Genomic DNA, 21,106 nt, shown 5'->3' on the forward strand with positions numbered 1-21,106 from the left:
ACAGATACCTGAAAGCCTTACTTGGGCCAGGTGTCTGCTCAAACATTAGGATTTGAGTGAGGCCTTCTCTGAGCACCCTAGTTTAAAATTGCTACTACCCTACCCTACCTTTCACTCTCATTCCCTTCTTTGCATTTTTCCCAAGGTGGTTCTCAGTGTCTGCCATCCTATATACCATTTGCTCTGCACCCCCACCCCCACCCACTAGAATATGAGCTCCATAACAGGGCTTTTGTCTTGTTTCCTGCTTGTCGTTCTACCCAGAATAGAGGCTGGCCCACAATAGGTACTCAATAAATATCAAATGAATGCATGGAATTAGGGAAAGATCTACAACCCTCAAGAGGCAGCCCGGGTCTAGAAAACAACACCTGAATTCTAGTACTAGCTTTGACCCTAGCTAAGTGTCTTTGGGGCCCCAAGCTATCTATAGATGGTGGAGAACTCTTGAGGTCCTTTGCTGCTGCAGCATTCTAGAATGATGCTTGGTCACATTCTGACGTTTGGTTAGGGTAGAAGGAAGGGTTGCACAGAACCTGGTGGAGTGAGAGGAGAGAGCCCTCACTTGTCTTTCTCATCAAGGCTTGGGAGGAGTCTTCGCTGGCCTTGAAATGAAAGACAAGGTTCTAGTTTGGAGTTGGCAGGGTTCTGAGAGGCCTGGGTGAGGGAGGAATGGGTGAAGGGTCCAGCCCACCCTCTGGATGGGGACAAGCTTAGGCCCAGCCACTTGGCCTCCTTCCTCCTCGTGGGGAGCCCATCCCAGTGAGGGTCTCAGGGGCAGTACTGCTAGAAAAAAAAGGAGATGGGGGATCAAGATGAGGTAAGCACGGAGAGAAGGAAGGACTGGAAGAGGGCTTCCGTGTGAGTCACCTGGGCCAGCAGGCAGGTCCTCAGTGAGTCTTGGGAGATCAAGCCTGGCACAGGCCTCAGGTAGTCCCCAGGGCCCTCGCAGCCAGCACCCACTCTAGGGCAGAGCAACAAACCTTTTGGCTGAGAAGAGCCTGGTCCTCCTCCCTTTCCTGGGCCTTGCCACGGCTCCCTGCTTGTTTTCCCCGAAATAAATGGACTGAGCATATTGGGCCGGCAATAACCCCTTGAAATCAGTTGTTATCACAGTTAACAACCAGTTTGGCTTCAGTTCAGGCTGTTAACTATCAAACCACTAAGTGCCGGTAATGATTGATTCTTGGCCAGTTGCAGCCTGAGTGGGCTGTAAAACCCCATTAGCGAGGGCTCTACGGAGGCAGCAAGGCGAAGATAAACAAGGTGGTGGGTGCTCTAGCCCAGCCTGGCCCCACCGCCCTGGGCTCTGCTCCCATGGGTCCCCATGGGGCCAGTGGGTTCTGCTAGGAAGTCAGCCCCTTCCAAGGCCCCAGGCAGCCTCAAGGATTCCCACCTCCTGGTCACCTCTCCGCTGTCCCCAGCCACCACCACCACCACCACCGCCACCACCACCACCACTGCCACCTGTCATCTCCCTCTTCTCTGTAAGGCAGGTCTGGCTCTCTGAACAGCCCACCTCTTCTCCCTCACGGCAACCAGGGCATAAGTCCACTCCGCCACCCTGGAGTACTCAGGAGTCCCCAGCCTGGGTGCTTCAGGAGTGGCTTTGGCCTAGCCTGTGCCCAGCCTTGGCCCGGTCTGGCTCTACTCTGTGACCAGGATCACAGGCAGGGAGAGCCTGACATTCCACCCCCACCCCAGACTCCCTCCTACCCTATGGCTTCCCCCAGGAATTGCTCTCAAACAAGTGAAATGTGGGCAATTACTGGGCTGGGGGCTGGACAGGCGGCCGTGCAGATGAAAGCGTTTCCTGGACGGTCTCTTCATTTGCATGGCATCAGAAGCTGCTCAGAAGGTGTGACTTTTCCCACAGTGAGACCCAAGCTCCTTGCACAATAAAGCCGGGCTGCTCACCCAGAATTAATTAAAGGGGGAGGGGAGGGAATGAAGAAGGGAGGAGGCATTAAGGGCTGGGGGAGCTGGAACAGAGATGTCTGGAGCCCCCGCGCAACGTCCCCGGCATCCATGCACCAAGAGACACCTACTCTATCCAGAGCCCCACACCCCCACAGCAAGCCAGATGAGGTGGCATGGACAGATCCCAGGGTATCCCCAACCTCTCTACTCCAAGGCTTCCCATGGAGCTTTGGAACTCCGTCCACCTGGATGGGCTGACCTGGAACTTGCGGCTTCAGCTCTGAGAGGCCCACATGGTTAGGAAGCCTCGGGGTGCCCCGCCACTCAAAGGAAATGCCAAAGAACAGAGGCCCAGAGGGAAAAGGTTTCTGGATGGGCCCAGGATCTGGGCTGTGGGACCAGCCCAGGGGCCTGTCAAAGAAGGCAGCAGAAACAGCCAGCATGGGAGGCCTCAGTTAATGAAGACTCCATTGGTTCTGCCCACAGGAGACCTGCTGCCTCTGGGCCTGGGCTCTCCCTCAATGTGGTGTGATACCAATCTCTTCAGTCCACATCCAAACACACACCTCTCCCCCGACACTGGCCAGCCCTGTGCCCATACCACGACCTGCCCTACCATTGCCATAGCACGGCCCTGGTCTTTCTTCCTCAATAGCAGGTCCTTCTCAGGCCAGTCCTTCTGACCTATGAGCTGTGAACATAGGCTCTCCACCTGGTCCTTCTCGCCCTCCTCCCCCAACCCCCCGGCACCCAGTTCCTCTCCCTCTGGGCCTCATCTCACCTCTCCCATGGCCCATAGTCCCTGGGCCTTTTTGCAGTCCCTGAGCTCAGCACCTTAGGCTCATAGCTCTCCAACCAGCTCCTCAGAAGTCTATACTTGCTCCATGTCACAATTGTCAGCACCAGTCTTAGCAGTCTCCCCTCCAATACAGCCCCGCCTTGGACCCCGGCAGCTGCCCTTCTCTTTCATTCACTGGAGCCTGATACTCGGAAAGAACCAGCTCTGGCATCTCCAACCTGTCTCCCACACAGATCCAGGCACACACAGAGAGGCACTTTTTAAAGATTCACTGAATCCATGAACACAGCTCCGTCCTAGCAGAGCCATCATTTCTGCCCCAGAGGGGACCAGGGGAGGTGATGGCAATAACTCCCATTAGGAGCTAGGAGGTCCTTATCTGAGGGCTCCCAGGACCAGCTGAGAGCCTCTTCTTGCCCCTTTCCTTGCTTCTGTCCTCTCGGAAGAGCCCCTCCATGTAACAACGACAGGCACAGGTCCCAAGTCAGACTGGAAGGAGGCTACAGCCAGAATTGGTGCCTGATGTGCTGCCTATGGCAGCCCCAGGGCAGCTGGGGAAGGGGAGGGGGCCGACCCCCGCAGGACTTGCTCTCCAACACACATTTTTAATAGGCAAGTTAAGTAAACATTTTGGCCATTTAATAACGACGACTACACATCCACCCCCCACTGACACCACCCTTGAAAAGCCTGGTGTAGCGGACTCTCCGGCTACTTGTCCTGCAGGTGCAGGGGCTCAGGAGCACCTCTGCTAACTGGGAAAGCTCTCCCCGCGCCCACCCCCACCCAGAGGGAACCCCGTCAGAATCCCAGGCCAGGCTACAACCGGCCCTCCTGAAAGTGAAGAAGACAGACACCACAGCCAAGTGGAATACAAAAATAGAGCCTCTCTTTTGTTAAAAAAAAAAAAAAAAAAAAACAACAAAACAAAACAACAACAAAAAAACCAACAGCAAACACATCATGGACAGCTCGAACCCGGGGCTGCCCCAGCTCCTCCCAGCCTCGGCAGCGCAGACCTGGCCCTCGCAGGCTTGCTCGGCGCCCCGCGGCCCGGCGGCCAGCAGCGCGGGGCGGGGGCCGGCGGCGCCTACCGGGGCTCGGGGGCCCAAGTCCTCTGGCTGCCGCGCAGGCTGCGCGTGAACGGCGGGTAGTTGAGGAACTCGAAGCGCAGGCTCTGCTCCGTGGTGTGGTGGCCGCGGGGCAGCCGCTTCATGAAGTGCACCTCGCGCTGGTGCTGCCGCGTCTTGGAGCCCTTGCGGGGCCGGCCCTTGCGGGTGAAGGCCATGTACCAGCCCTCGTACTTGGCGTTCTGCAGCGCCGTGTAGTTGTTCTCCAGCACGATCTCCGTGAACACGCAGTCCTTGCCCTTGCCGTTGCTCTGCAGGTCGGGGGGCCAGACGCCGCGTTACTGGGCTCGGCCGCAGCCGTCCCGCCCCCTCCCGCGCCCGCCCCCCGGCACAGGCAGAGGGCAGGCGGCCCCGACGGCAGGTGGGCACCCCAGCAGATGGCAGGGTGGGCACGAGCCGCAGCCCCACCCCACCCCCACCGCCCGGGCACCCGCTCTCTAATCCCTCACAAGCCGCAGCCCACCCGGCAACTTCCTGTCCTCCCGGGCAGCAGTGACACATGGCTGTCTCCGGAGGGCTGGGCCCCAACACACAGGGCCAGAGTGGGGGCCCAGACCCTGCCTGCCCTGGCCTCCTGCCCACCAGTCTGGCCGGGCTGCTCCCACCCGTTCCCCAGCCTCCCCAGCCCTCTAGGACCCCAGGGGCCCCAAGGCAGCCACCCCATGGGGGAGGGGAGGGGAGGCCTGTGGGGGGACGCTGAGCCCCCCGCCCCAGAAGCCCGGGAAGCGGGGCGCTGGAGGCTGGAGAAGAGCCGTGACTAATGGGGCCATTTCAGAGCTCGGCCGAGGGGCTGGGCCTGCGGCTTACTGAACATTCCAAATGCTGGTACCATGTAATTGGACATAATAGCAAAGCAATTTGGCGATTTGTTAAAAAGATATATGGAATTTACCACCACCACCCCCACCAGCCCCTTGCCTAACCTTCCTTCTTCCTCCTGTGCCTTTATAGCTTTTCATCTCTCCAGCAGTTTCCTTCTCTCTCACCTCCCCCACTACCCCCCCCCACCAATCATGAGGTAACCCCAAGGTGGCCCCGGGACCCTGGAGGACTCCTGCCAGCCCAGTCCACTCCCCGCGCCCCAGGAACCCTCCCTTCCTTCTGGGGCCCCACCTTGGCAATCAGCTTCCCCTTCTTATTCATGCAGATGTAGAGGCCAGTCTCAGCTCCCCGGACTCGAACCCGGCTCCCAAAGGTATCCGTTTCCACAATGAGCTTTGCTGTCAGGGAAGGTGGTGGGATGGTTATTGGAAGCTCCCAGACCCCCTACTGTACCACATCTTCACCCCAGCTGACCCTCAGACCTGTCACATTCCAGTAGCAACTGCTCCAAGAGCAGGTACCCAAGATGTGGGCTCCAGCCCCAGCCCAGCTGCCCATATGCTCTGCAACACTGGGAAAGATCAAGTCCCCTTTCTTGTCTCAGGCCCCTCACCTGGACTCATAGAGGGAGGATGGCAAGACCCTGAAGCACAAGCTGAATTCTGCAGAGGAATCTCGGAGCCATCCAACTGAACAGACCCTCTTTTACAACCAGATAGTACTGACTTTTATGTCAAGGCTTCATGACTAGAGTTCTACTCTCATCGAAAGATCTCTGGGAATCCTTCAAACTCCAAATATTCTGTGTACAGGCCTCATAGATCACTATAAACTTCTGGGGTGCAGCAATGACATCAGCTCTGAAGCCAAACATAAAAGCACTCCCTCTTCTGTTTCTGGCACCTCAGGTTCTAACTCACAGCCTTGGCCACCCTCCACCCCCACCCCTATCCTTGCTCTGCAGAGAAGATGACAAGGATGGAGACCACTCTCCCTACACACACAGCCCATACACAGCCAGCTGCTTTCCCAGAACCTCAGACCCCAGCTGAGAGGCTTTTGCTCTTCTCCATGCTTCCCAGTCACCACTGTCCCCAGCCCCAGTGTCCAGAAATCAATGACTCAAATAGTCTTTTCTCTTTCAACCCCCATCACAGCTGGGCTTCTCACCCCAGTAACCACTTTCTGCGGGTGAGGAGGGGAGAAAATCAGGCATGCTGGCTTCTCAGTCTGGAAAGCTGTTGAGACAGGGAGCTCAATTCTGTGGCTTCTTCCCCCTCACCTTCCCCTTGAACAGCCAACTTGCCACAGAAGTCCTGTTCCTTGTCTAGTCTCTGTGATTCCTCCCTTTGAGGCTGTCCCCAAGAAGGGGATGAGGGCTGATTCAGCTGTCAGGACTAGGACAGAAGGGGCTGCATCTCCTGTCCTCTCTATTCCTCTCTATTCCTCTCCCTTCCTTGAGAAAGTAGCTCTGGGACCCCCAGAGCTGTCTCCCAGCCTGCACCAACAAGGCAGCACTTTCCCTGCCCCCAAAACTAATGGGGGGGGGGATGAGCACCAAGGTCAGCAAGGCAGCCCTCACTGCTCAGCCAGTGACCACCCCCACCACTTCGCATAAGCGCAGAGCTGGGACCCAATGGCCAACTTCTCAGTCTGGCTCCAAGTCAGCCATGGAAATGCAGCTGTCACCTCCCCTCCCACCCACCTCCTCTTGGACCCAGCCAGTCTGCTCATCCCTCTCCTGATTCGCCTTCCAGAGCAAGGAGTGGCTGCTGTTAAGGGCTGGAGGGACGCTGACCGGAGAAGGGGCGAGGGGATCACACTCTGAGGATTCTGGCCAAATGGGGCAGACAGGGATGAAACTATCCCTCTGTTCCTTCCTGGGACCAGTTCAGAAGCAATTCAGCCCTCTACTGTCCTGGCTGCATAGCCTAAGCGCCTCTGCTCCTGCCTGGGCAGACAGGGATCAGGGCACCTGGAAAGCTTCCTCCACTTATAAAGACAGAAGTGGGCATTGGACTCCAGATGTCTGAAGACGAGCTCCCCCATGGCCAGCTTAGCCTCTCCTTCCCTCTCTAAACCCAAGGATGCTGGACCATTTGCTCCAGTGAAGCAACCCCAGGAGAAGCTAAGCATCCGTTCCCTTTCCTTGGAAGCTGGGAAGGGCAGCAAGCAGCCGGTCTGGAGGGACAAAGGGACGGCAGGCTGGCCCTGCCAGCCCAGCGGGGGACCTCGGCCACCGGGCAGGCCGCCCCCCACCCCCACCCCAGAGAGCCCCCAATCCCCTTCCTGGTGGATCTGGGGAGCTGGGGCCGCAGTTTACAGCGGCTTTCCCGACAGGGCTTTTGGAAAGCTTAACATTTTCAAACCTATTCTTCCACCCCAGTGACAGATTTATCCCGGGAAAATTATGTCTCCTTCTCCAGCTTTGAAGGGAAGTCAGCTACGTCGATGCAGAAAAAATGCAGTGAGACATACTCGATCCCCCAAACTGGCTCGAGAAGAGGAGAAAGTATTCAGGAAATGTTAAAAAAGGTGAAAGTAAGAAGAGTTTTAATCGCTCTGCCAGACGCGGGGGTCTCTCCAGAGATTCATAGAGAACAATCTTGAACCTCTTTTTTAACATTTACAGACTTGCAACTCCTTTCAAACTCCACATCTGAAAAAAGGCTCGTTCTTTTTCTGTTTTATATCATTCTTCATTTTTCTTCTTAGCTCTTAAAATGCCTCACCTTTTTATTACATTTTAATAGAGTCTTCCCCTCTCCTTTCATGGTTGTTTAACTTGGTCATTATTTAAAGGTTTTTAAACTCACAATAATCGCTCTCTAAAAACAACACCAGCCGCCCAGAGGGCTTGCTTTTTCTCTTGGTACATCCAGGACTCTGGAAATTGGCCTTGTTTCAAGGCAGGAATATTGAATGTTTTAGAAATCAATCAGTCCTCCGCCTCTCTGCCCGCGGTAGCTCCCTGGACTCAGCACCCCGCAGGAGCCTGGCGCCCCGCTCCGACCACCACCTAGGTTCCTGGGTCAGTGGAGTGGAGACACCTTTCCCAGCCAAGTCCCTATGTGCGGCTGGCCCTTCTGATCAAAATACTTAAAGGTTCATGGCACCCCCTGTCCAAGCTGGAAAGGTTGGGGCAATTTTTCTCTCTTCTCCTTCCTAGCTCTCTCCTTTTGTGGACCCTGGCGACATATCCTCTTTCAAGAGCTTCCCTTAAACCTGGGGCCCCTCCCGCAGACCCCCTGTCTCCACCTGCAGCTGGGGAGGGGTGTGTGAATGGGGGAGGTGGAAAGGGAGACTCCTGGATTCATTCATCTGCTGGGCAGGGAAGGGGCACCTGTGGGCCAAGTACTCCCCAAGGTCCCTTCCCCAGCCCTCTTCTCTCCAGCTGACCCCCACCAGGCTTCTTTGCCTTAACTCCTTCCCTTCTGAGCTGGGGAGCCTGGAGAGGCCTCTGGCCAGCACAGATGGGGCCTGCAGGTCCCATCAAAGCAGGCCAGCCAGGGGAAGGGGGCATGTTCCACAAGCTACCTCTACCCTGCCGGGCGCAGCTCGCCTTACCGAAGGGGTCCCCGTCTTCTGCCATGGCGTTGATGCGCTTGTTGGCCAGGACCTGCACGTGCTTCCCGCTGGTGCGGCTGTAGAGCTGGTAGGTCCGGATGAGGCGGCGACTGAGCTGATCCGTCACCAGGCTCTGCTCCCTCACATGCTGTGTAAAATTAGGTGAGGACTGAACAGTTACCTTTAGGAAATTGAAAAATACACAACACGCCATTATAATGCTACTCTGCCCAGGGGCCCCCAGCGGCCCCCATCGCCCTGCACGCACCTCCACTGCCCCAGACAGCCAGCAGGGGCTGCGGTGTCCCCCCAACCTGCCAGCTCAGGCCACAACACCCAAGCCAGGAAAGTCAGGCAGACCCAGCCTAGCAAGGATGAGCCCAGAACGATCTGGACCTACCTGTTGCGAAGCCCCCTGGGACCCCCAGCCGGCCGGGATCAGGGAACCAAGCTCCCTGCCCGGCGGCGGCCCGCACCCCCACCCCACCCCCGGCGCCCACACGCCTTCCTAGAAAAGCAGGGCGCTCGTTAGTAGGGAGGCAGCGCTGCCCAATCCCTGACATTTATAAAGACAAATTTGCGGAGCAAATGTTCCGAGCGCAGAGAGCCTAGGCACCTGATCTTTCGGCCAGACCCGCCACAAGTCTCCCCCGAGAGCCGAGCCGCGGAGAGAGTCCCTGCAGCAGTCACCGGGACTTGTGACAACGAACGCTCCGGGACCCCGCTCGCACCCCTTCCCCGGCAGCCACATGTGGGTGCTCCTAGAGCTCCCCATCCACTCCCAACCCGGCCAGGCTGCGTGGGAGACAGCGCTGGAGCCCGAAAGCCCGCGTTCGAGCCTCGCCGCACACCAGCTGTGTGACCTTAGGCAGGGCGCTCCCTCTCTGTTCCCTAACTCCCTCCTAGGGGAATCGGGGCTGGATCCCGAGGGATCCTCCCAGCCCCGCCGCGCCGGCCGCAGGGTCGGTCCTCGGGCCCCCGCCCGACCTCGCCAACCCGCGGCCCCCGCCGGCCCGCCCGGGCCCCGCCGCCGCGCAGTGCGCCTTACCTGGGCTTGGAGGCAGAGGACCAGCAAGTGCAACAGCCTGTGGGAGACAAAAGCGGGCGGGAGAGAGAGGGCGCGGGTGAGCGGAGAGGGCGCGGCGGCGGGGCCGGGCGGGGACGCGGGGGCGGCGGCCGTACTCACAGGCAGCTCAGCGCCGAGCGGGGGCTGCCCATGGCGCGCGGCCCGGGGAGCACCGAGAGCCCGGCGGGATCACGCCGGCCCGCGGGCGGCCGCTAGGGATGAGCCGAGGGCGGCGGCGGCCGAGGACGGCTGGAGCACGGGGGGGCGGGCGGCGGGCCGGACGCGGCTCCGCGGGTCCCGTGGAATGTCGAGCTCGCCGCGCCGAGTGGCTCTGCGCCGCTGCCGGAGCCGGTGGCCGCTGGCTGCTCAGGAGCCGGAGCGGGCGGGAGGGTAACGGGCCGGCAGGGTGGGTGGGTAGGTGGGAAGGGAGGGGGAGGGGTGGGGGCGGGGGGCGCCGCACCGGGCGCGAGGGGGGAGCGCGGGGCGGGCGGCCGGAGCCCGCAGCCCCCGGCTGGGAGCTGGGGCCGGGACGCAGCCCGGGGCGGGGGCGGGGCGGGCCGGGGCGGGGCGGCCCGCGGGTCTGGGATTGGGGGGTCTGGGCTAGGGGAGGGGTCTGGGGACCGCGGGGGGGGCGGGGGGCGGCCAGTGGGGGCGCCTCCCCCCATCCCCGGGCTGACCCCTCGCGCGCTCTAGGGGTCTGGACCCGCGGGGATGGGGGGCGGCTCGGGCTGGGGCTTCCTGGCCCGCGGGGTGCGCGGGGTGCGCAGGCTGGGCGGCGGGTGCGTGAGCCACCTACTGTGTGCTTCAGCCGTGCATGCCCCCGGAGGCGGCCGCCAACGCGAGAGTGAGTGGCTGTGCGGCTCCCCGGCGGCCCGGCAGTGAGTGCGTCTGCGACCCGGACCGACCCCGACCTTTCTGCCGAATAACCCTTCTCGCGGGTCTCTCCTGTCTCACTCCGTCTCCAAGAAGACCCTAAGAGCGAGAAATGTCCCCTCCATTATCAGCATCACCCCTGCCTCCGTCCCACACGCTAGCCTGAAGCCTGAGAGGAACCAGGAGCACCTATGTGGGGGAGCCTAGAGGTCCCTGGCAGGCCCCGTGGTCGCTGCGGCCCTCCCAAAGCTGCAGCAGAGGGGGCCGAAAGATCTGTCAGCTGCTTTTCCTGGAGAAGAGACTTAGATCCAGGCCGCCTAGTCTTTCCCTCTCAGAGTCTCATTGCTTGTGCACTTTGGCATTTACACACCTACCAGACTAGATGTGGACTAGTGCTTTGCGTCAAAAGTGCGTGCAGGTGGGAGGATGGCCAAAGGAGGTAGTGTTTAAGCCCCTCCCAGGCCCTCACCTCATTGCCTTCCCCCAGGGGCTTCTGGAACCCCTGAGCCATAGTGGGGTGGGGTTGGGCAGAGATGCCCTGGGACACATACTTCTGAGGAGCAGGTGGATCCCCTGATGCCCTATCCAGATGCTGCAGTCGCCCATGACCTTCGCTGCCCCAGTGGCACCCCAGGTCCTTGGCAGTTGGACTGGAAGGCTTGGGATGGTCCTGGGAAGCCATTAGGCCAGAGGCAGTAGGCAGGTCCTTGTCCAGCAGTACAATCAGGTGCTGCCTACCTCTCCTTTCTCTGTGCCCCACCTGTCCCAATGCCCCACCTGTCCCAGCCATAATGCTAACACTGAGCGATGCATAAATAGGAAAACAGTCAGAGGACTTGTCTGAAGACCTCATCCTTCTTCAGAGAAGGAGACTCCATGGGCCTGGCCCCCCCTCCAGGAGTCTGTTCACTCTGCTGGCTCCTGTACACACAGACTTCCAGGCAAGAACAACATCTTTTGGATCAGTACTTGCAGCTTACAGCACCAAGCTGGGCAGGGTGGTTCTGCAGTTGGTGCTTGATGAATGAATAATGAAGAAACTGGCTGAGCATTTAGACCTCAGCCCATGAGTGGCTGCCCCGGGAAGACTTGCCTTCAGACAATAATCACAAGCACCACTATTTATTAGCACTTGTGTTTGCTAAAGGCTGGACGTGCACGGTCTCCTCTTAACCCCACTAAGGGGTGAGCGCATAAGGAGGGAGACAGGTGAAGTGGGCTCCAGTGCCCACAGCCCCAACCAGGCCTTTTCCTTACTGTCCATCTCTGTCTTAGAGGCCTGCAGGCCACTTGCTGAGTGTCTGCCTCCCCAGCTATAACTGCTTCAACAGGCAGGATGCTCACCATCTTAAATGCATGCCCTGCACATAGTAGGCTCCTGAAAATATTTATTTGTGTGCATAAATGAATGAATGGAGAGACGGAGAGCAGAGGGTGGAAAGGGCCTTCTCCCCACCAGGAACCCAGCCCTCTGAAAACAGTCTGGATGAGAACAGCATGGAGCAGGACCCAGGCAGGAGTCAGGGCAGTCTAGCCCATCCTTAGTGTGTATAGTGTTGGAGCCACAACTAGAGTCATTCTGAGCACTGGCCCATCCCTGGAGTGGGGATGGAGGCCAGAGATCATCTGACTCAGCATCCAACCTTGGTTCTGGAGCTCCCAGAAGGTTCTGAAATCCCTGAGCTGAACCTCAATGATCTTAACCCACTCTCTTCCCTTCCCCAAAGGAGATGGACATCCTGGGAGGGACCTACAAGTGTGGAGGTCAAGGTTTTAGTATTACTTTAACCTCTACGGAGGAGAGGGGCCTTTCTATAGGACAGAATTCCTTTACATTGGAGAACTTCCCCTAAAATGAACCCTCATCATTTTGGGAGATTCTTCTCACCTCCCCAAAAGTCTATGTTTTGGTGTTGGGGGGTTGGGGCAGGAGGGAGAAGATGGGGACACCTCCACATAGGGCACTGGGTACTGCCTGGGCACGCCCCATGAGTGACAGATGCAAATATTCCGCAGGGGCCCCAGCAGGCCGCTCTCTCCCTCCCTCCTCGCTTGCTCGCTTCCCGGACAGCTCGCTCCTTCCTTTATCTTATCAAAGCCCCGTAATTACAATTGCTATTTTGTTTCCTCGAATCTGCAATCAGAGCTCTCCGGCCCTGATGAGGGAGCGCCTGTCAACCTGATCGCTGAGTGACAGCCTGGCCACCTTTCCCGGCCGCCCCCACACTCCGCAAACACAAACACACACACACACACACACACACACACACACACACACACACACACCCTTCGCCTCCTGCAAACACAAACACACACTCCTTGCCAACATAAACAGCCCCTCTCCGCAAACACGCCCTCGCGGGGACCCAAACACACACCTTCAGCCTCTTTCCAAATGCATCCCGTCCCCCGACCAACCCTGGCCCCTCAAATCCGCACACCGCGAGGACTGCCGCTCGCTGCACCGCGCGCCTCCGGCGCCTGGCGTTCAAAGCGCCGCGGTCTCCACCGACTGTTCAGATGCAAATCGCCGAGACTACGTTAAGTACTTTAAGCCCCTAGGAGTCGTCTCCCCTCGCCCCCGAAATACAGCCCTGCCCATCCTCCCGCGGTCTGCCAACCCCTGCGTACACCTTCGTCCCTCGGTGCTCCGAGGTCAAAGTAATTGGCAGGGGCCCTACTGTGCGCTGTGCTGGCCGAAGGGGCAGCCAGGAGAGGCGGGGAGGGAGAATAAATGCCCAGCTCTGTCCGCCAGGCGCCTCTTCAGGCCGGGAAAGTCCTGGGAGAAGGCGGAAGATGTAGATTGGGCCCCCACTGCGGGCAGGAGCGCGCTCGGTGCCTGCCTGGGCCTCTGGGAGACCCACCCAGGAGACAGTCAAGGCTTACAATGAGCGCTCAGGGGCTTCGCACGGGTAAATATCCGAGCAGGGCCACGCACAGGGGGTTGATGGGTGGGTTGGGGAGGCACCCCCCAGACATGACTTTTCGTTGCACTCAGCCAGCCTCCCGCGCCCCCAGCCACGCACGTGCGGGAGACTCTGGAGGTTATAGGTGAGACGAAGAAGGGAAAGGCTCTAACAGGAGCTTTTTTAGCGAATGAATGATATCAAGCAAGCAAGCAAACAATCAACCAAAGAACGAATGCAGTCAGCCTCAGGGACTTACTCCTCGCTTTCTGCCTAAACTTCGGCATTCCAGGCCACTCGCGGGCGAGACCACTCACGTAGCTCCTGGGAGGCCGCAGGGGAGCCACACGGTCACAGGCGGTTTCAACCTCGCCCACTAGAGGGCGCCAGCTGTAATTCCCCCTCCCTCGCGACCCGCCATAAGAAGGTGAATGGTCTCCAGCCAGGCTGCCCCGCTACGCTGGTTCCCAAAGGAAGCACTTCAGGAAAGAGGAGAAAGGGTTTGCGACCCTGATCGCTGCAGCACAGCCGTCACCTTCCTTTATCCTCAATTTGAGAGAAAATGAAAATGAGAGCTCCTCATCAAGGAGAGGGTGGAACCGACTCCAGGGATGTATGTGTTGAAGCAAGAATGCTTTCCCGTGTGTGGGACACTCTCCAGTTTCCCTTACATGCCCCAATACTAGCCCCTTCGGGTCACCTAGGGACCCCTCCCGCTCGTTCCCTCATTTGCCCAGCAACCAGCGTGAGAGGGAGTGGGCTTGGCCCCACCACCCCACCAGGCACTATACTCTGTCCACCCTCAGCATGTCTGGCCCCAGGCTGTCTCAAGAGTTAAACTTTTGTTTGTTTGTTTGTTTGTATGTGGGACATTGAAATCCTGCCCCCGCAACACAGCTGCTGAACTGCTGACCCCAGAGATGGTCACATATACTCTAATGCTCACACCAGGTACTTCCCTTTCTCCTCCTGGCATAGCAGCAGTCAAATCCCAGAACACCTTATTACAGGCACCAGAGACCCCCAGAACCAGGTGATGTGCTGGGGGCCAGGAACCACTTAGCCCAGGAGGCTGAATCCCAGGGGCCTCTCTCTGCCCCCATATGCCAGGCCACCCGGATTCTGGTTTCCCTGTCACCCAATCTGGCCAGCCCCCTCCATCTGGCCCCCGGAATCAGGTTTCTAAGGGCCCAGACCCGCTCAGAGACAGCCTGCAAGACGAAGGAGGGGCAATGACTGGCCTCTGCCTTACCCCTCACAGGCCCTCTCAGGGCCTGAGCCCCTTCATGGGGTTAGGGATGCACATTCCTCGGACTACTTAAGCCCCCTTATCTGCCCCCCTGCCCATCAGCCTGAGTGCTGACAGAGGCCCAGGTCCCTTGTTTGGATGCTGATAACCTCCTGGGATGGCCCTCCCCCACCTATGGGACTGGGAATGGGCTTGGTGTTGGGAGGTCCTCTTTTAGCAAGATAGTTGGGGCCCGAGCCTGGCCTCCCCCCCTCCCCCCCCCCCCCCCCCTGCTATCCTAGGGATAGCAGGATCCCGTATTTCCTCACCCTCCCCAGGCCTAGGGCCACCCTCGGTGCTGCCACAGTGCCACCTGGTGGTCCCTAGGGGAATACCACACTAGCAGGTAAAGAAGTCACACAAGTGAGTTGCAAAACTCCACATCACTTTATTTAAGCCTTTATCCAAAAATGTAAAAAGTTATTAAAAATGTGTAGTCCTGAGCTTCAAATGCTGATCTCCAATCTCATAGGCAAGTGGGGAGAGAGGGTGAGGATAGAAGTTCAGAGTTTCTCCCATTCATGGAGAAAAGGGAAGCCCCAGGTATGGCATAAGATTAGAAAAACACCAGGGTCCTGTGAAGGATACAACCAGACTCTCTCCTAGCACCAGCTCAAGATCCCCCCATCCCCACCCCTCCTCTTCAATGGAGAAGACATATTTAAATTTCTTGAAACTTGTATAGGAACATGGTGCATGGCACATGTGGCAGGCAAACAGCAGACCTAAGGAGAGCAAACAAGGGGTCAGCATCTAGGCCTTCATCTGCTGGTCCTACCCCGTCCCAGACCTGGCTGGACACCCCTCCCACAACTCACCAAAGAGGCTAGAGCCTACCCCCCTGCTTCTTGGCAGGCAGGATGGGGCACAACTCAGCTTCCTCCTCACTACCTTCTTCTTCACTCTCTTCTTCCTCAGAAACGTCATTACTTATAGTAACTGGTGGACACATAAGCATAAGGAAGAGGTGCAACGAAAAGTCATGTCTGGGGGGTGCCTCCCCAACCCACCCATCAACCCCCAATGCCATTTATTCATGCCCTGTGGTGCTAAGCTTGCAGGGACCCTGACCTCCCAGAGCTGATGACCTGGGTGGGAAGAACCTCCAATACTAAGATGACAGAGAGCCAAAGGAGACCACATTAGTGGAGGTGGAGACACTGGGGCAGGTTTCATGCAGGAGGTAGGCTTGAAGACAGTGGACGGTACGGCCCATATGGGAGCTGCACTAGGAGATATGGCTGGGATGGGGTAGGAGTGTGGACTGGGGTGGGAGACCTGATGAAGAATCCACTAGATCCAAAGGAGAAGACTCTCACCAATCTGGTGCCTCCCAGTGATCCGCACAGGACCAGAACCTGACTTCAGGCGGAAGGTGACAGGTGGCTGGAGCTGGAAGTCATCCAAACTGAGCTGGAAGGAAGACAAGGATGAAGGCCTGGCCTGCCCCATCTTGTGATGAATCAGTCTGTCAGTCCTTCAGTCCTGGATTCCACACCACCACCTCCATCACCTGGTTGGGCAGAACTCACCATGGGTTGGCAGGACAACTTGAGGTTGGCCACAGGGACCGCAATCTCCTGGTGGTCGTGATTCCTGGCCACGACTTCTACTACGTTACACTCATCTTTGGCCCCCTCGGTGAGGCAGAGCTGGAAAGAGTACACAAGGCCTTAGGGTCTCCCCAAACAAGGGCTGACACAAGGGGAGGCATCTACCCTAGAACTTGCCCCGCCCAAGCGGTCCGTTACTGGTGATGAGAATGGGAAGGTGCAGCCCCTAACTTGGAACAGCTGTGGAGAATACTTGCTTGTAGATGAGGCATGAAAGACATGAAAGTCACCTCGCAAGAGAAGCTGCCTCTGTCAGGCAGAGGAGGTGACTCTCAGTAAAGGGGACTGGGGGGACAGGTAGAGGCCCCCGAGGTGCCTGCTCAGGACCAGCTATTCACCACCCTTCCCAGCAAACCTCACCATGGTCAAGGCCAGCACATGCTCCGCATCATCCTCTTCCTCTACCTTGAAGGTGAAAGAGCGGGTGTGGCCGGAGAGCTCACAGCCTGGAAGAGGGAACGGTGTGTGTCTGAGTGTGCGTGAGGGGCGTTCCACCAAACCTCTGAACGTGCAGTCGTGGTCCGAGCGGCCGCCTACGCGCCCGCTTCTCCTCGAGAACACCTAGGGCGCTCGGCCCTGGACTCCACCCCGCACATGTGCTGCAGGGGTCGCGCCACCCCGTCTGCTTGGGCTGCGCGTGCGGGCCCCCTCCGCCCCCACCCACGTCGTGTTCCCATCTGCATTCCTGTTCAGCCCTGCCCCTGGCCGCCCCAGCACCACCCTCATGCCCTCTTTTCCTCAATACCGAAGAAAAAACTGTCCATAGTGACCGGAGCCGGGACCCGCAGACCCCCGACTCCCCCGGCCCGGACTCGGCTCTCCTGACTCAGGAACGCCAAAGCGGCCGCGGCGCCGGCGGCCATGCTGCAAGGGCCGTCTGGGAGCTCCGCCCCCGACACGTACAGAGCGGGGAGCTCGCGGCGGGTTCCGGCCCCGCCCATTAAAGGAGCCGCTGGGCTTGAGGGGAGGGACCGAGGCGCAACCAGTGCTAGGCTGCCTCGCCTGGGAGCTCGCGCGGCCCCCGGTCAGACTTCTGTTAGGACTGCAGGAAAGTAACAGCAGTGGATCTTTTTCATGTTAATATCCTTATTTCCATGACTACGGCTCTCGAGTGGTCATGGAGTGGCTCCAGCCTCCATTTTCTCTAGCTCTTCGCAGCCTCTGCTGTCTCCACTCCAGGGTAAGCGTTCGTTATTATTTCCAAAGTAGAAAAGTGGAATCCCTTCCAACACCCGCCTCGTAAAGGCGAATTTCAGGGCAGCGGTTCTTTAAGTATTTATTTTATTCATGAGAGACACACAGAGAGACAGAGATTCAGGCAGAGGGAGAGGCAGGCTCCATGCAGGGAGCCCGATGTGGGTGGGACTCGATCCCAGGACTCCAGGATCACGCCCTGGGCCAAAGGCAGAGGCTCAACCGCTGAGTCACCCAGGCATCCCCCAGGACTGCGTTTTTCTTGTAAAAGCATAAAAAATATGCTATTTGCCTTTGCTCCTAGAGCTGAGGATCCTGAAAGACTTTTCAGCTATGGTATTTTCTCTTGGAACTATGGAACCACTCGGTCCTCTTCCTAATCTAACATCTTAAGGTTACTACCCAGAAGGCCTATCTTTGAGCTTCAGGTGCTGGCTGGATGCTGACGGACATCATCTCAGATTTGGGGCTGCTCTTCCTAGCAGACGTTTTGGAGTTTGTAATTCTGAATCAATCCAGAACATCCTCCCACCTTAGACTCCTCGGTCACATAGTTTGGGCAACTCCCCGCAACCCCCATCATTCACCTTTTGACCAAAGAACCCGATAAACTGTGAAACTGTTCCTTATTCCACTAGATACAGGGAACTCATTTAAACTAGCTGCCCTAACTCACACCCAAGCTATTAACTGTGGGAAGAGGGTGGCTTGGCCAAGAATTACTTTTATATTTTACCTTGCCTTGGGGAAAATTTGGAAGTCTTTTACTGGTGATGAGAATGGGAAGGTGCAGCCCCTAACTTGGAACAGCTGTGGAGAATATTTGCTTGTAGATGAGGCATGAAAGCCAGGAGAAAAGGTACCACCAGGAAGAAACAAGTAGGTTTACACAGTACACCACCACACCACATTCACTTCAAGTTTTATTTTGCCTCTTGCATGGTCTTCAGATAGTTTTACAGTTCGTTTTCTACAGGAACTGAGCTGTGATCTAAACAATCAATGAAATGTCATTCCAACCTTAATAAATATTCATAACCATAGAAGAGAGCATAGCACTTTACCATCCTAAAATGGTGAAGGTATAGGTCTGGACATCTGTTTCATAGTTAGCATCTATGAACAGAAGACCAGTCAAATGATTAAATCAAGATAAGACCACAAGCAAACTTGCTAAAAATCCTGATTCCATAGATTTACCCTGAAATCCTCCAGATAAATGCTAGAATTTCCAATAGTGTACAAAATGTACTTAAAAGAGACAACCAAGTGGCAATAAGTTGCTTTAACAGTATCTTGTAGAAATCTCTTCCCCTTAACCCCTGAAAATGCAAACTTGGTTCCAGCTTTCCAACACCATACCCTTCTAGCAGTTAAAGGTTTCTATCCCGAAAATGAAGAGGTCTCCCCTTCCTCCCCTCCCTTCATCTTACCAATTCAGTGCACACTCACAGGCCCTGGTTGAAAGTCCCTAGATACTACTAGGTACACTGCTTTTTCAAAGCCCACACTGATGGAACTTCATGAAGGAAGAAAATGTTTCCGGTTTCCTTCTCCTTGCCCCTCCCACCTCAGCTCAAAGTCAAAGTCAAAGAGCTGATAACAAAACTTAGGAGAAGAAAGATATCAAAATACTGTTCTGAATCCATGGAAAAGTCAGCCAGCCATGATGAAAAAATGAATCCTGCAGAGATTACCTGCTAGCCTCATGCTCAGAACCCCTAAAAACACCAAATCTAAATCAAAATACATGGAGCTTTCAGAATCTGTGGTTAAAGGAAAAAGAAAAGCGTAACCGTAAGTCATTGGTTAAAGTGTGCTCATTGTTTCTTTTAAAAATTAGATAAAAACATGCAAGAATTAAAGACTCTGATTTAATAATAAAACCAGTTGTAACAGGTCTTGAAATTAAAAGACAACTGATCTCAGGGCAAACGGGACCAATCAGTCCCTGAACCCTACTTGACAGATGTCTACACTAACATTTCACATGCTGACCTGCATCGAGGTTAATATCCGGAAGTGACTGCACTTTGCAACAGATTGAGTCCCATAAAGTTAGGCTCTCGTACCCAAAGTGGTCATGGCCTAGCCCTAGGTGGGAGGCACTTCAAAAATAATAAAACTTCTAAAAAATAATAATAATAAAACAGGCAAAAGTAAAGAAAATCTACTTTCCATTGATTTACATTATTCAAAGTGCCATCCTGAACCACACCCTTTCATCTTCAAAAGGAAAAAAATTACAAAAAACAGTGAACACAAAGGATAGTCAGGTTACAGCTAGTTTATATACAAAAATTTACAAGTTTGCCATTTTTAGGCTTTTGCCACAAACAACTGCACATTTGTCCCTACAAAGCACAACATGCCTGAACCAATGGTCACTACAAGAGACAATTGGCCATGGCTTTACAAAGAGCAGAAGAACTGCCCCAAATTAAAATCATTTATTCAGCTTAAAACTATACCACAACCATCCCACTTGGAATCTCTACCCTGAAGCCTCTGAAACCTACTAAATCTTTCTCATCTCTGCCATTTCCCCAAAGAATGAAAGACATTTCATTCAATAAGCCAAAGAGGATGACAAATGATTCTGATTACTCTTAGGTGAGAAATGCAACCACACTGGATGCAGAACACAGTGCTGACTACATTTATTGAAGACTCCCTCCCTATAAGCCCACGTAAGAGGTCTTGGCACCTAACACAAGACCCAAAAAGGAGGCCCACATCTGTTTCAAACAGGATTTGCATCAAGACTATCTTCCAACCAGTGAGTAATCTCAAAGTATGACGGGTGAGTTTTATAGTCTTCGTTTCCAATCCCAATTGGCTGATCTGTTGCCATTCCAGAGGCTGAACTGTATGAAGACCCCAACCACCACCCACCAGGTGAAGTTAAGAGACTTTCGAACAGTTCAAAGTGCCAACAAATGTCACAGGCTCCGACCAAGTATAACCACATCCTTTGGAAATCCTTCCATTTTTGCAATTTCAAAACAGCCTAGCTTGCTGTAAAATTCCAGAATTCTTTTATCATCTGGTCTCACTTCACAGAAAGCCCCCCGGGAGCCTGGAAATAAAATAAATATTCAAAATGTAAATGTCAATTAGAATCATGGGTAGGAATTGTGATGAATCCTTAATATATTTCAAATACATGATAGTAAGAGTTTGTCTATACCAGCCCCTAAATTTCATACCACAATTTTAAAACCCATATTAATATTTAATGAATATTAACAATACCAAATACTGCAGCAGAAACTATCTTAATAGATAGGTTAACTAGCTTGAATGCGATTTGTCTCAATGTATTTCAAATCATCAAATTGTATACAATTTTTAATTGTCAAAAATACCTCAATTAAAAAAAAAATACCTCAGTTTAAAAAATTGTCAGTGAAACTTTTCTCCAGAAAGAAAATCTTTTGAGAAAAAGACTAGAAGAAACCTCAAGACAAAAAAAATACCTGTTTTAATATTTTTATTATAAAGAACCTTTGACAGGCCCACAGAGCAAAGGTCATTCCAGCCTGTCACAAACCAATATAACCAGAATACATTATGTTGTATATTCTAAGGCATACCTCATCCACATACGTGACTCAGTTCCAAGCACAACACTGAGAATTATGCTATCTTAAGACAGAGTTGTTTAAATTATTCTACAAAAGAGATACCAATGACTCAAATGATAGATGCAACAGTAAGTGCATTCCCATATACCAACCCTCTAAGGATTGGTCTCAAACAAGCTGCTCATTTTTGTACTGGACAAGAACAATTGCTTTTTACATTTCTTAAAGGTTGTGTAAAAAAAGAATATTAGTAGGGACACCTGACCAACTCACTAGGTAGATCATGTGACTCAATCTTGGGGTCAAGAGTTCAAGCCTCAGGCTGGACATAGGGCATACTT

The 21,106-nt window shown here is 55.0% G+C and overlaps 3 protein-coding genes across 4 annotated transcripts in view; all 3 read right to left on the reverse strand.

The window, feature by feature from the left end:
* Window positions 1-3,609: 3,609 nt before the first annotated feature.
* Window positions 3,610-9,558, reverse strand: FGF8 (fibroblast growth factor 8). Its single transcript, XM_025467769.3, has 5 exons — window positions 9,425-9,558; window positions 9,287-9,323; window positions 8,239-8,419; window positions 4,963-5,069; window positions 3,610-4,100 (listed from the first exon to the last, which is right to left on the reverse strand). The coding sequence occupies exons 1-5, from the start codon at window positions 9,454-9,456 to the stop codon at window positions 3,810-3,812; spliced, it is 648 nt and encodes a 215-aa protein (XP_025323554.1). The 5' UTR covers window positions 9,457-9,558; the 3' UTR covers window positions 3,610-3,809.
* A 5,181-nt stretch (window positions 9,559-14,739) lies between these two features.
* Window positions 14,740-16,889, reverse strand: NPM3 (nucleophosmin/nucleoplasmin 3). The gene is made up of 6 exons (XM_025467001.3): window positions 16,730-16,889; window positions 16,345-16,430; window positions 15,904-16,023; window positions 15,691-15,784; window positions 15,190-15,310; window positions 14,740-15,096 (listed from the first exon to the last, which is right to left on the reverse strand). Exons 1-5 carry the CDS (start codon window positions 16,845-16,847, stop codon window positions 15,198-15,200), a joined length of 531 nt encoding a protein of 176 aa, XP_025322786.1. The 5' UTR covers window positions 16,848-16,889; the 3' UTR covers window positions 14,740-15,096; window positions 15,190-15,197.
* A 1,199-nt stretch (window positions 16,890-18,088) lies between these two features.
* Window positions 18,089-21,106, reverse strand: part of OGA (O-GlcNAcase) — a 28,579-nt gene continuing 25,561 nt past the window's right edge. For both annotated transcript variants that reach the window (XM_025466984.3, XM_025466985.3), the window contains one exon: window positions 18,089-20,257. In XM_025466984.3, the coding sequence (XP_025322769.1) occupies window positions 20,121-20,257 (137 nt within the window). In that variant the 3' untranslated portion in view covers window positions 18,089-20,120. The remainder of the gene's footprint in view (window positions 20,258-21,106) is intronic.

Source organism: Canis lupus, chromosome 28 (assembly GCF_003254725.2).
Source record: "Canis lupus dingo isolate Sandy chromosome 28, ASM325472v2, whole genome shotgun sequence".
Classification (NCBI taxonomy): Eukaryota; Metazoa; Chordata; class Mammalia; order Carnivora; family Canidae; genus Canis; species Canis lupus.

Coding starts and splice junctions, on each gene's coding strand:
- FGF8 (XM_025467769.3), bottom strand. CDS start 9,456: ATGGGCAGCCCCCGCTCGGCGCTGAGCTGCCT. Junction 9,324..9,424: donor CGCTCGGCGCTGAGCTGCCT/GTGAGTACGGCC, acceptor TGTCTCCCACAG/GCTGTTGCACTTGCTGGTCC. Junction 8,420..9,286: donor TCCTCTGCCTCCAAGCCCAG/GTAAGGCGCACT, acceptor AATTTCCTAAAG/GTAACTGTTCAGTCCTCACC.
- NPM3 (XM_025467001.3), bottom strand. CDS start 16,847: ATGGCCGCCGGCGCCGCGGCCGCTTTGGCGTTCCTGAGTCAGGAGAGC. Junction 16,431..16,729: donor TATGGACAGTTTTTTCTTCG/GTATTGAGGAAA, acceptor TCCCTCTTCCAG/GCTGTGAGCTCTCCGGCCAC. Junction 15,311..15,690: donor CACTGGGAGGCACCAGATTG/GTGAGAGTCTTC, acceptor TGTGTCCACCAG/TTACTATAAGTAATGACGTT.